The 14,662-nt window shown below is 32.3% G+C and overlaps 1 protein-coding gene across 3 annotated transcripts in view; it reads right to left on the bottom strand.

The window, feature by feature from the left end:
* Positions 1-14,662, bottom strand: part of RBFOX1 (RNA binding fox-1 homolog 1) — a 379,335-nt gene that overhangs the window by 117,394 nt on the left and 247,279 nt on the right. For all 3 annotated transcript variants that reach the window (XM_044659029.1, XM_044659028.1, XM_044659027.1), the window contains exons 4-5: positions 8,694-8,747; positions 593-685 (exon numbers count right to left, since the gene is read on the bottom strand). In XM_044659029.1, the coding sequence (XP_044514964.1) occupies positions 593-685; positions 8,694-8,747 (147 nt within the window). The remainder of the gene's footprint in view (positions 1-592; positions 686-8,693; positions 8,748-14,662) is intronic.

Below are 14,662 nucleotides of genomic sequence, written 5' to 3'. Positions count from 1 at the left end.
TATTGCTCCCCCATTTTTTTTTCATTCTAGAGAGGGCAAAGGCTACTAACCCTAAAAACATGCCTTCTGATAAATAATTTTTCTTTAAGAACCAAAATGTACAAAATGTGTTGTTTTTTTTTCTTCCATCTTTTTAAAGTAATGCTTCGTGTTTCCCAATTTGCTTTTTAAAAAAGAAAAAAAGCCACTGCGGATCCCTCATCAACCCTGCAGCAGAAAAAAAAAAAGCTGCTTTTTTTTTTTTTTTTTTTTTTTTTTTTTGGTTTGCTCTGTCATGCTTTTTTTTCCTATTGTTTGGAATCTACTGCACCCATTGATTTACAAAACATTGAAAATAAGTTCAAAAGATTAAGCTTTCATTTGTCTCATTTCTGTCATCCACCTTTCAGCAATAAGAATGAGAATAATAAAATAAACAAAACAAAACAAGTAAGGCCAGATTTCCTTTTTATATATAAATGTATATATATAAACAATGGGAAGGGGAGGAGGGGCGCACACACAGGACACCAATGATGCATCTGAAACAACGTATGAGAGTGAAGCAGACATTTATCAAAAAGATGAAAAGGAAAATATTTTGAACATGCACCTCGATTTTACGGCCCTCTACCACGGTGCCGTGTAATTTCTCCCTCGCCCTGTCCGCATCGGCACTATTTTCGAAAGTTACGAAACCAAATCCCTGCATGCAGGAGGGAGAAGGGGGGAAAACAACATGCACATTATTATTTCAATCAATGATCACTTTTTAAATGTTCTCTCCATTTAATTTCTATCTCTTGTCCTTGCTTCATTTCTGTAACATGCAAATTAGAGAAATTATAAGAGTACTAAGATGTGCGATAAGTAAGAGATAAATGTGAACAACTTTCCTCTCTTTCACCAGTTAGATATACCCCCTAAAGAATTCAAAGAATACCAAAAATACCTTTCTAAAATGTCACTACAGAGGAAAATAAATCTAACAGAAAGAAAATGAGATCAAAATAAATTTACAGTGTCTTCACAGAGAATAAACTGAAATAATGAGAAGATAAAGGGAACCACTTTTTGACATGCAGATCTTAAAAAAATAAAATAAATTAAATTGTGCACAAAATTCAACACTGAATGCCAGTATACTCTAAAAACATTGCCTACAGTCATGCTGTGTGGTTGTAAGAACGTTTCTTCTTCATGCAACACTAGGGTTATTTAATTTTTTTTGTTCAAATGCTACAGCCTTTACTTATTAAAAATAAATTAAAACCCTCACAAATGAAAGATCTTTCATAATAAAGCTTAAACATTTTAATTTAATAAACAAAAATCACTTGATGTGAATATGAACTTCAACTAAAATGCAAACAGTTCAGGTAATGTTTTAAGCACTTTACATCAACACCTTTTTTAGGTCATGAGCATGCAAGTTCTAACCTCCTTACTACCTTATTAGCAGAAGAGAGAAATGCTTGTATATGCTGAGTAGTTGTGAGATATTGTTATTATATAAATCAATTCTTTGTAAATACAAGTACTTTTGTCAAGAAAACAATATTTGTCATTTGTTCTAAGCACCTCCCCTGTTGCTAATAGTTGACAAAAAAAAAAGTACATTACTGGCATATTTTTATTACAGTTCATTAATTAACACTAAACTTAAAACTGTTAAAACGTGCTTTCTTTCCCAACTTTAATATCTAAGAAAAACCCTCCCCAAAATGATATTATTTTTGAAACCCTAAAAATATCTGCATCTTCTGTTCAGAAACCAACTCCAACCCTTTGAAACAACTTCAGTGTAAACTTTATTCATCCCCCTCCCCAACTTGGTAAACTGGGACTAAACATGGCAGAGGTTAATGGTACTTTCATTACTAATGAATACTGTTTTAAAACTTGATGAAGCTTTCATACTGGACAAAGTGTGTTCATAATAAATGGTTAATGAACTAACCATTTAGAGTAGCAATTTTTTTTTATTATGTAGATTGAACTCGGCCATCTATGGGGTTTAGATGCCAAAAAGAGGAATCTAGGGACTACCTCTTAAAATTTAAAGCTATACTCTACAATTAGAATGAAAGGTAGAATGATTCTTTGAGTTAGGTAAAGCCTAAACCAGGTTTTTATCCCCTTGTAGACGGGTGGATCAATTATAAGTTTTTCTTCCATGGCCACAGAATACAAATATGTGCTGTTGGTCACAAACATTTAAGCAAGAATTTATGACTGTTTTGGGTTAAATCTAAATGCTACTATTGAAAAAACAAAACAAAAAATCCTATCAGCTCTGAGCACCTCTTAAATATAGTTACTCAAAAAATTTTATGTATGAAGGATGGCATTTTATATCATATTGATTTCTTAAAATAATATTAACTGTCCAAGTTTAAAATTTTATAGATTACCTGACTCACTCTTCTAAATAAGATTATGATATTCAAAGTTGGGGACTAAGTTTTTGGTAATGTGAGTTTGATCTCAAGAAAAATCAAAGTGACTCAAAGGAAGCATCAGGAAGACAGATGTGTGATAAAAATTTGTTGAGAAGTGAATCTTAGAGAAAAGGCTGGGAAGGAAATTCCTCTAATATGATTTTAATGTTTTACAAATTAAGTTAGTTTTAAAATGTATTTAAGTGATAATGTAACTATTTGATTTTGTTTTTCTAGTGTCAAACATTCTCAAGTAAAAATGTCAGTTGCAAGTTATTGGACTGAACAGTAGAAACTAGGGAAAGCTAGTATTAAGAAAAGTTCAATGATAGCATGTCCTAGAAAAAAGACCAAGAATAAAATTCTAACTTCATTAAGAGTGTTAAATTACTTTAGTGCTAGGAAGTCAATTGGTATAGATAGGTCCCAATTAGTATAAATATGAAAACCTGTTAAGTATTTTTGAATTTGTGCTATGATAGTTTAAATTGTGTAAAATTTGGTATTTGTTTCCAATCCAATGGAAATACCCCAAACAAATTCAAACAACATAACCACTTCATAAGATTCATTATTTGCACTAATTGAGATGAGACTTGATTGAATTCCATTCTTCTACCTAAAAGTTTTCAAAGACTAAGAGACAGATTTTCAGAAGTTTCATATAGAAGCAAAGAGAGACTAGGTAAAATTCTTCCTGGTTATCAAAAATCAGGTAATCCCTTAAATAATAAAAAAAAAATCTGTCAAATTCTTTAACATTTCATAGCTGGTGATTTTTTTATATTTTGGGAGAAAAGAAATCTTTGTTTTGCTATGCTAGGACTTTCTATAGCTAGCTGTATAGCAAGAATGACAATGTGGTTGTTAATGGGATTATTATTGGGGTATGTGGCCTTCAATTCAACCTGAAGGAGTGAGAAAAATTAAACTTGGTTTGGATTTGGAATGAAAAAGGATAACAGGAATTTATGTAATATCAGATATTGGTCTTTGACTTTCAAGAAAGGGCTATATGTAAGGTAGAACTGAAAACTTCATTCATGCCAGATGATGAATACTTTCCCCTGGGTAACAGAAACAAAAAGGTGGTGCCAAGGCAAGAGAAGATGTCAGTTTAGAAAGAAAGCTATCTGAAGAGTAGATATATATATAAAAGGCACTAAAGCTAAATCTGACAGCACAAAGGAGAAGGAAGTATTCTGACAATTAATTACCTGCTTACTAGCATTACAGGAGCTAAAATTACCTAACTCAGGACCCAAGCTTCATTGCTTAGACTGGATTATAATTGTGCTACAATTCTAGAGGGTACTAGGAATTTCTAGGATAAGGCATCCCAACTTGCCCTCCTCTTCTCCACCCCACCCCCTAATTAAGTATTACAGAAAAATTCCTTTTTTCTGTTGAATAAGAGTAAATTGTTTCCCCCAGATGACTCTGCAGCTTTCTGGAATGAGGAATGAATGGAATTTCAAGTAACTTCGTATTGCCATTTAAAACATTCAACAGTTATCGTATTTCTGAGGGAGATACGGTGAAAGTCTAAGAAAACATGAGTCAAAGAAATCTGGCAATATATAAGGAATATATGTTGCTTCTCAAAAGTCTGGATAGAATTCCCCTAGGGGAAGAAAAGAATTTAAAGCCTAAAAACTCAGGCAGGTTAGTCCTATGTGGCACAGCATATCAAATTCGAATGTTTCCTAAGTACCTACTGCCTACTAGGAACTGGTAATATAGAAAGGTCGAAGTAAGCCAATTATCTCCTCTGTAAAATGAGAGGGATGAACTAGATGATTTCAAAGGTTCTTTCTGAGGCTAAAAAGCTATTATCCTATAATCATTTTAATATCTGAGTTATGACTACAAAATTATGTGATTTCTAAAGATATTACTCATGAATATTGGTGTTTTTAACTTGCTATCCCACCCCATGCTTAGAAGAGCATTAGGTGGCTCTTAATAGCTATTAAACCTAGAGGTTGTTGCTCTATGCAATAGAAATGCAGCTAAAATGGTAGGTAATTTAAGTTTTTACTAGCAAAATCAAAATTTATTTCTATTATTATTCTATTCTTATTTTAGGAGTACTCACTTAAAATACTCTAAAGTCAATTTCAAACCAAATCCAAATGTATATGGTTATTTTTCAAATTATATTTTCTTTTTATAAATTTTAGCATTCCTACTTGCATAATACTAATATATATTAACAAAGGAGAATAGAAAATAGGCTTGTAATTTCATTGGTAGAAGAAGGTCCCAGAAAGGAAACTTCCTTAAAAAATGTAGATTAGTATTTTATCTACAGCCAAAAATCTTAGGTCAACTAGGCAGTGCAGTGGATAGACACTGGATTTGGAGTCAGGAAGAATCATCTCCTGAAATTCAAATTTAAATTCAAATTTGAATTCAAATTTGAACTTATTTGCTGTGTGATCCTGGACAATTCATTTAATCCTGTTTAACTCAGTTTCCTCATCTGCAAAATGGGGCTGGCTGATAAAAAGAAATGGCAAACCATTCCAGTACCTTTGCCAAGAAAAAGACAATCCCAAATACAGTCACAAATAGTTGGACATGACTGAACAACATGCAATAATAAAATAATCGAAGAGAGTTGCTTAGAGTATTGGCAAGGTAAAGTGACCTGCCCAGGTTGATATAGCCAGTACAAATTAGAGGTAGAGATGGGATTCATTTCCAGGTCTTCCTGACTCCCAAGGCATCTCTCCATCCATCATGCTTTGTGGCCTTTCAAAAATAAATAAAACATGGTATCTATTCCTAGGATAATAATAGCATCTTCATTTAATACCAGTGGAGTATCTCCTTAAGAGGGGATGATCATGATATTAAATACATATCCAGGATTAATCTTTGGCCCTCAACAAACTTATCCATTTGCTGACATTTTTTCTAATATATTATGCAAGTGAGGTCATTATAATTTTCACCCATTAAAATAGATATTTTACTTTAAATAAGGTTCCCTTTATCAAATAAAACTGATATCAAATATCAGTTAAAGGAAAATAAAATATTCCCAAGTGTGTGAACACTCCAGTTTAGAATGGTACCACTGTTCTACCTTCTCTAATATCCAGACTATGTTATAGAAGGGGCCTGATAAACACACCTACGAAAGTAATTCTTTACTAAGCAACATATTGAATGCTCTACAACTATTGGGAGAAGCTATTTTTGATGCTTCCCAATAAAAAATGGAAGATCTACTCAAATATATTTTGTGAGATGCAAATGTGAATGGACTGGTTCCTAAGGTTCCCAGTGTCAGGCAAATCACGGAGATGATGGTAAACCTTAAAAATAGCAGAATCATTGTACTTTCTGAATTGCAAATGATATTCTTCTAATGTCTCAGAACAGCTCAGAAAAAGCAGGCTTATGAATAAAATGTGTTGTGTGTATTTATACATAGATGGCTATATATAAATGTGTTTGTGCTTATTTATATACACATATCTACTGGCAAAAATGTAGAAAATATTTTTCAGAATTTAAACATATGCAATTCTTCAGATATGGGGTTAGGAAAAAAAATCTGTAAAAATCCAACTTAGTCTTTTATATTTTTTTGCCATAACATTAGGCTTGGGTAAAAAGTACTGAATTCACAAAAATAATTGCAAAAAATGTAATTCATTCTGCTGGTATAAAAACCTTTTGTAAGCCTTCTTAAATATTTGAGATAAATCTTTGATATTTAAAAACCAAAAGCCAAAAAAAATTAAACTCCTAGAAAAATGACCATAAAACATTTGAAAAGGCACATATGTATGCCTGGTTCTTAAGGTAGAAGAAAAGAAGGTCATAATGAACTCATTTCTCAGTCATCCATACTAATAAGCATTATGTTGATTGTGGCAGGGAAAGACTGCTACTTTTCCCAGGATTCTCCCCTTCAATTAATTTCATATTTGTTTGAGAGACTGCTGAATCTCTTAGACCAGTGATGGGCAAATTTTTTAAAGAGGGAGCCACAGGAAAGGAAATGCTCATCTGTTAATCTGTTTCTAAGGCAATTCTTTTGAAGTTTCATTGTATTGTATCATACTCATTGTATTTGTCAGATTAGGAATAATGTCAAGCAACCAGATAGAACATTTCAGGGGGCCACATCTGGCCCGCGGGCCATAGTTTGCCCATCACTATCTTAGACCATGGGCATCAAACTCAAACAGAAAGGAGGACCACTAATCTCTCTGTATGAATCCTTATGGGTTGCATATTAACTTAATTTTTAAAATGTAACACTATGTATGTTTTATTTTATTCTTAAAATATTTCTCAATGACATTTTATCTGGTTTGGGCTACAGTAGACAATGCTGTGAGTGACTTGTGGTTTGCAGATTGCATGTTTGGCACTTCTGTCTTAGAGCATACAGTTTAATAAAGAAATAATTATTTTTCCTCCTTTGAGGACTTAAACACAAAAAGAGCTGACTGTGGACTACTATAACCTACAACAAACTCATTTCAGTAATGCTTATGCTACAGTCTAGACCATAGTTCATTTCTGACACTGTGGTCCAAGAAGTATCATAAGAAATGGCTGTTCTCCTTGTCTGGGAGGTGATTTCTCACCATCTAAGACATGCTCCATTAGCATAAGGACAACACAACTATGGGGGATGGCTTGGTCTTGGAACTGAAAAAGTAAAAAGCAGGCTACAAGACTTTTGGAAAATTGCATGGTGCTTTTAATGATCCTCTCACACCCAGCTTCTCCTTATAATAAAAGTTCATCTTTTTAGTATCAATACTTTCAATAATGCTCTATTGCTATCCATCATAGAATAAGAGTCACTAAATATTTAAAGTTGTGGCTCACCCCACGAGCAAGAAAGAAGTTCTTGGTGAGTGTGAAAAGCCAATGATATGTTCCTGATGAAGAGTTGTGCAGAAGTGCATAATGATTAAACTATGAGAGATGTGTATGAATAGAAAAAGAAATGAAGCAGTCACTTAGCAAGAACAAGAGATAATTTGGTTTTTAGCTAGTGTGTTCCACTGATCTATGAACACAATGTCAAGAGATCAGATGTTGGATGGACCTCAAATGGTAGATTTACATGTGGATATAAACAAAATGTCTCACAGGAAGAGAAAGCATTGGTAGGTTGTCATTTGTACTACTGGAGGTAGTACTCACACTGAGGTATTCTGCCATATGGAAAAGAAATTAGGACTTGAAGCTTCTAATATTCTAAATCCTCCCTATCATAGTCCTCATCGTACCCAATAATTTGCCTTATGTCTTAGGGAAAAGTGGGCATCCAAGACTTGGACTTTTTCAAGTTGCAAAGACATCATTCAGTAAATTACATAAATCACTTTCTTAAATAGTAATATGGTGGCTGTGATATTAAGACTATACCTGCAAAAATATTTTACCTATTAGCTCCTCCTAGGAATAACTAAACTCTACCTTTGAGTTGACTATTATCCAGGTATATTAGAACCACCATTTGTAAACAATGCTTTGTGAATGAGAAATCTAAGCATTTTCATGTGAATGTTAAAGCACAAGGATGATTTTAGGAAAAGATTTAAAGTAAAAGAGGAATAAGAAATGCTCCTAAAGTCTTTAAGAAAGAGATTTCTACTAGTCTCTCAGGAAAATCTGGCAAGGAAGAAAATGGAAAAATTTGGTCTTCTTTGACAAATAATGATTTTATAATAGCTTCTCACCAATACTAAAATATTTGATTATATTTTCAGCTCCTAGAGAGTTTATCTTAAACTCAGCTTCCTAAGTAAATATGAGGTGAAAATAATGAGAAAATTCAAAATATTAATCTACATTAAAAATATGATTGTTTTCAAAGGGTTGGTGTATTAGAAGTTTCTTTACTATCTAGGAAAAGAACTGCACTTCAATAATATGGAAAATTACATTACAGAAAACTTTCTCATGAGAATGCCAACTCATTTTCATATAAACCAGTCATCACTAAAAGACAAAAATACATAAGCATAAACTAACATTATTTTAAACCACAAATAATTGTCAATGAAAATGTTGATATATTAGGTACTTTTAAATCTATCTCTTAAAACATACTAAGCTAGATCCAATAAATTTAACAATATTTTGGAAACTAAGATCTTTAAAGTCATTTCCTTTCAATTACACCTTAAAAACATACCAAACTTTTATTATATCAGTGCAGTTGTTTCCCCCTTATTTCATAAAAATACTTTAAGAAACCCAAAATAGCCTAAAATGAATTAGACAACTTACCTTTGAGCCTCGCTCATTAAAAATTATTTCAACATCTAAGATTTTACCAAATTGCTGCAAAGAAACAGAAATATCATATAAACATGAGCAAATGAAAGCACATCATATTACACAAACTGGAAATTATTTCAGATACAAAAAGATTGGTATAGTAAAGATATAAACAGCATTTTATACTCCACAGTTTAAGGGTGTGCTTAGCACAGAGGAACAATCCAAGCAAAACTGCGAAGTTCTGATATTATGAAATCCTGAAGTGGAATGTCTAGTCCAGTGTGGGTGATTTATTTGCTAATGAATTACAAACAAAATATTAATAATGTTAGTAATGGTTCAGGAGCATTGGCCTATTTCATTTTTCTGTTGGAGAAATGTTTTTGGCAACATTACTTTTGAGCAGGAGATTGGTAATTCATAGGTAATATTATGACTTTTTCCTCCCTGGTATACATGAAGAAATGAGAATTATGATGATAACCTCGGTCATACTCAAAATATGTGCATAACTCTGATTTGTTTTCAGAGTAAATAGTATCTAAAATGTAATATCTTTAAATATTATAAAATTTTAAAGATCTATAATCTTTAAAATTATCAGGGTAGCAAAAAAGAGAGCTTTATAAGAACTCACCCTCTTAATATTATTTACTTATATCCAAGACTTAGATCTAGAATAGGTTTATTAAATTGAAAAATTTTAAGAAATACATGTCCGTGTATGTTTGATACTCATTAATAGAGTGGGATAGTCAATAAAAATGGCATCGATGAACAATATAACATCAAATAAGTCCTCAATTCATTTCCCTTTGGCGTCAAGAAAGTTCTCAACAAAATTCACTTCCTGACATTTTGGTCAGGCGCTCAGTTTATTTCTTGAGAATGCACCTACTAGGGTTATACTAAAAGGCCAAAGAGGCATCCTGGAATTTAAGATGAACTTTGTGTAATAGAAAAAGAGGGAAGACATCCCTGGATAACTGAAAGTTAACTACTCTTTTCATAATGATAAACAATATTCTGACTTTCAACTTATGGTTGATTTTCACTTATTTTTGCTTTAATTTTACTCTATTTATCCTTTTACACCTGCTTTAACCAGATTATCCATTATCTGTCCAAACTTCTTTCTAATTCAAACATTCTTGAGGCAACATGAAACCACTAAGTAGGGGTTAGGAGCTTGGGTGGGATGTATAGAGGAAAAGTAGGGAAATTCCATTTGATTAAGACCTTGTAAAGAACATATAAGACTTCATATGACCAATGTGCATATGTAGAGGAAGCAATAGGAAAGTTTAGAAAAATATCTGCCAAATTAAGTTAATTGGGTAATAACTAATCAAGATGATTCTACAAGTGAAAGATGTAAACATTGCTTGGCAATTTATAGTGTAAAACAGGGTTAAACTCCAAGACTGTACACACAAAAAACTATTTTGTATATAAGTAGAAACTGAATCTTTTAAAAATAAATTGCTCAATAAGTTAAGAAAGATACATTTTAAATGTAGGGACAAAGTTAGTTAAAGTATAAGTTATTTTACTCCAGAGACTGGGTGGTCCTTTCTCTCTATGTAATTATCCAAAGATTCACCAAAAATTATTTTTTTCAGATAAAGCAACTATTACCTTCAAAGAAGGGAAAGACTAAAGCAGTAAGGAAATGAAAAAATAAGCTAAACTGGGAATTAAAAAGTCCACATTTCTTGTATGTAGCATGAAAATGTGTTACAAGAATAACTTGGCCAGAAATGATGCAATGACTATATAGATCATTTTAGAGGAGTGGCTATATTATAGTGATCAACATGCCTATTGCATGCATGCCCTTCTCCAAAAAAAAAAAGGTAAGAAAAAAAATATTTGAAGTTGATGTACATTTATTCAGTTTGTAAATTTAGATCTTTATTCTTATAGAATATTCTTCTGTTGGGCTTTTCCAGTGTTCTGCATTTCAGTAGTGGGAAGCTTTCTTAAATGAGTCAGCTATTTAAAATAAAAGATTTGCCTTTCAACAGGAAATTTGCAATTTTATAGCAAAGACGAACCCTATAACCTATGGCTTTCTTTATGCTACTCAGAAGCAGTATATTTTTCTACTATCTGCTTAGAATAAAAGAAAAACACAGATTATAGCAAATTAATCTCAGGATTGGGAGAATAGAAACAGATGAATTTGTGGATAGAGCAACATAAAGCACTGCCCTCCACTTTCAGTATAACAAATGTCATTTAATGACAGTTCTTTGAGTAGACATAAAGAAACACCTGTCCTGAAACTAGGAGTCAGTAAAGAGAAGAAGAAAACCACAAGTAGTTAATTGAGCACTAATTCTATGTACTTTAGATATTTTTCAACTTCTAACTTATGTGGGTTCAAAAATGATGCCCCACTCAGAGTCTACAATATCTAGAGCTACTGAGACAAGTAGTGGAAGAATGATAGAAAATGTAATTGAGAAGTTCTTGAGTAATGATATAAAGACATCTGGCATATTTTCAATGTAAATCCACTCTACAAGACAAAGACATAACTAGTGTTTGCTCAATAACTCTATTATGATATATCTCAGACTCCATAAAAACAGTCTGTTATATACATCAGAACATTATCTAAAAGCTTCAAAACAAGCAGGAGAAGAAATATATATCAAGCAGTTACAGATCTTCTTTGATCAAGTAATAATTTTCTGAAAAACTACATAGATAATAAAAAGAGCAAAAAATTGTTTTAACACTAAAGTTAATTTAAGCATTTCATATCATGACTAAGAAACAGAATTTTCTAGGTCAGTTTGTGTCTGAGTTCAAATACATATATTTAGTGTCTAGCAGTCCTAGATGCAATAAGTGTGTCTAAAGAGATGAATGACCTCAATGCACTGAAAAATGAGATGTTTGGGATGAACAATAAAGTAGCTATCATATAAACACCGGAGTAAGAAAATAGTGATCACAAAATATGTACGTGTTCTGAAAGTCTCCTAGCTCATAAATAGACATTTTACTAAAATATGTTCTCAAGTACAAGACTTTGGTTTTGATAAGCAAAACAACATAAGGATGCTTTTTAAAGTCAATGTTCACTCTGAAAATTAAATATATTCATTGATCAATAGCTTCTGAATAATTGAAGTTCAACTACAATGCCACAGTAACTATGGATGAGATTTACAAACCCTAACAGCAGATTCAGCACCAATGAAATCATTAGCTCCAGAATCAAGGAATTCTGGAATGAATCTTGAGGAAAATCAAGCTATCTTTTCAAAGGCAAATAAAGAATGTTAAGGAAACTGCGTTACTACAAAAGTGTGTGAAAGGTTGTCGATAACTGTAATGATGAACATTTCTACCTGAAAGAGATGCATGGCTTATGAAGAGAAGAAACTGACAAAAACAAGTTACCACATTAAGCCATCAAATGTTCCATTCAGAATCAATAATCTTTGTAGTATAATTATTAAGAAATACAAAGAATGATTCAAAAGTTCTGGATATCAGATCATAAAATGCCTTGCTTGCATAAACTTTTGTAAATAAATTTGTCTTTTTTTTATTGTGACCCAACACATTAGCAAAGTGTGGGAAGGAAGGGAAGACCTAGGATAATTTAAGAATTATTGGAACATATGCTTCAAAAAAGGATATGACAGCAAGGGACAATGTGCATAGAATAAACTTTATCAGTGTCATACTGAAAAGATGCCAAAAGCATTAATTAAAAACAAAATGTACAACACTTTTGACAACCATTTGCTATATGACCAGACTTTAAATTATGGTAAATTTCACAAAAATATTAATCATATTTATTCTAGTCTCATTTGGAGAGTCATTCACTCAGGCTAAAAGTAAAAGTACTTCTGTACCTTAAAGAATATAAATAATTCTAAAAAGAACCCAATGAAGAAAACAGAGGCTATATCTATATGATTCCAAAACAGCTGACTATCATTAACCTATGCTGGGTTGCCTTCTTGTTTTCAAACTGTTTAGAGGGCTTACATCACTTTCCCTTCTGTGCCTCCTGTATTCTTTGCCCAGATGACCAAAGAAAAGAAAACAAGATTACAGACACTTATTGGGGGTATCTCTATCCCAGTGTGTAATAATTACTTACATAATGTGAATTATCCAGGAAATAACACCATGTGAAGAAAAGATGCTATACTCATTTTAATTCAATAAATATTTACTGGATGCCTACTATGTACAAATCATTATAGAGGATATAAAGGTACAGGGAACAGTCTTTGCCTTTTGGGAGCTGAATAATGTCTAGGGAACATTGTTTAACTCACTGTATACCAAAGATTAGTCAGTGAACCATTATTTCCACCACCTTCAAATAAATTCATTTTATTTGGGTTTGATGCCATTGCTCTCTGCAGATGAAAAGAAGATTCCGAATGGTTTATACTAACGCAAGTATAAATTGAACAAACATTTTCTGGGCTAAATTGTGTTCCTTTTACCTTCACTTATTATTCTATTATAAGGTTTAAAAAGATGCTCTGGCAATACTCTTATCAATATTCAACTATTTCTCTAATTTGGCAGCAGAGATGTTCTTGCTATTTCCAGCAAGACCTAATATAAGCTCAGAAAGATTTAATGCTTTTTGGGTTGTGCTACAAAATTCTAAATGCCCTCAAGTTATTACGTTGGGGGCAATACTTCATGACCCGTAAGTCAACAACTCTTGATGAGAGAAATAAGGTGTTTAATAGATAGCCATCTTTGGAAAATCCCCATGTGTTAATATTGGACTTCCTCTACCTACCATTAAAATTATCTCAATATTTTGCACATGTTTAACTTCCATTTTATTGTACTGAACTATTAAAACTAATCTTTGGTCTGAATATACCTAGTAATTCTTATGTGCTTTGGAGAGGATGGAACGAACTTAATGTTATTACCAAATGAGAGATGAGAAAGTTTATAGAATAACTTTTTTCCCCCTTTAAAATGTCAGAATTCAGGTCTGGGTTGTTTATATTTTTAGGTTCTTCCTCTGCTGTTGTGCCAAATACAGTCTCAATGAAATATGTATGATTAAAAAAAAAAATTCTAGAGTGAGTTAGATTGGATTCTGTTTCCTCCTCTTATAGAAATGGTGGTAATATTTCTATACCCTCTTAGGTAAATAGATAATTTGAGTTTTCACTGTTTGCTTCCATCATTCTGCTTGCATTCTTCCCTCTATCTCAGTTTTTACTTTAGAAGAAAACATAGTAGCTAAAGGAGGCTTTAAAGGCAAACAAAAGGGTGTATTTCTATTGACTAGCAAAAAAAAACAAACCTATTTTTCCTATTTGTGCTGCAGTGTCAAGGCCAAATTAGGCAACTGTATCTAATAAAAGACTGACATTGTCATCCAGTCATGCTTATACCCTTAGGGGTGTTGAATTATTGGAAATGTGCACAGAGGGAGAGGAAGTAAGTCCCCACTGTTCACAGACCAATGAATACACATGGTTTACCTTTCAAAGCCTTCACTATAGTGCTCCCTGATGGGAAATAAGGTACTTGGGATAACCCTTCTTTCATGGAAGCTGATGACTTACTTGCTAACTTTAGAAAAAGTTTAAACAATCAGTTTTCCTAAATTTCTTTCTATATGTTGTGATGGTTGCTACAAAAGACTAAATTTGAGTTAAAGAAAGTCACTGTGGACATCTCTGAAATACTCGTCCCCTCTCAAAAATAATAGTGTGCTACTGAGATGAAAGCAAAGCCAAATAACTCCAGAATCAATTCTTAAGATTTATCCTTACTTAGATATTTTAGTAGAAGTATATATGTTACCATATAAATCTCCAATTCTCCTTCTCTCCTAGGTAGAGAGATAGCTGAGTACTTAGATAACTGTAATGAATCTTTGAAGTTTCTTGGTGACTACAGTACCAAGAAAAACAAACAAACATTTATTAACCCCTATATATATATATATATATATA

The sequence above is a fragment of the Gracilinanus agilis genome, chromosome 1 (assembly GCF_016433145.1).
Source record: "Gracilinanus agilis isolate LMUSP501 chromosome 1, AgileGrace, whole genome shotgun sequence".
Classification (NCBI taxonomy): Eukaryota; Metazoa; Chordata; class Mammalia; order Didelphimorphia; family Didelphidae; genus Gracilinanus; species Gracilinanus agilis.
This window is presented reverse-complemented; position numbering and strand designations above follow the sequence as displayed.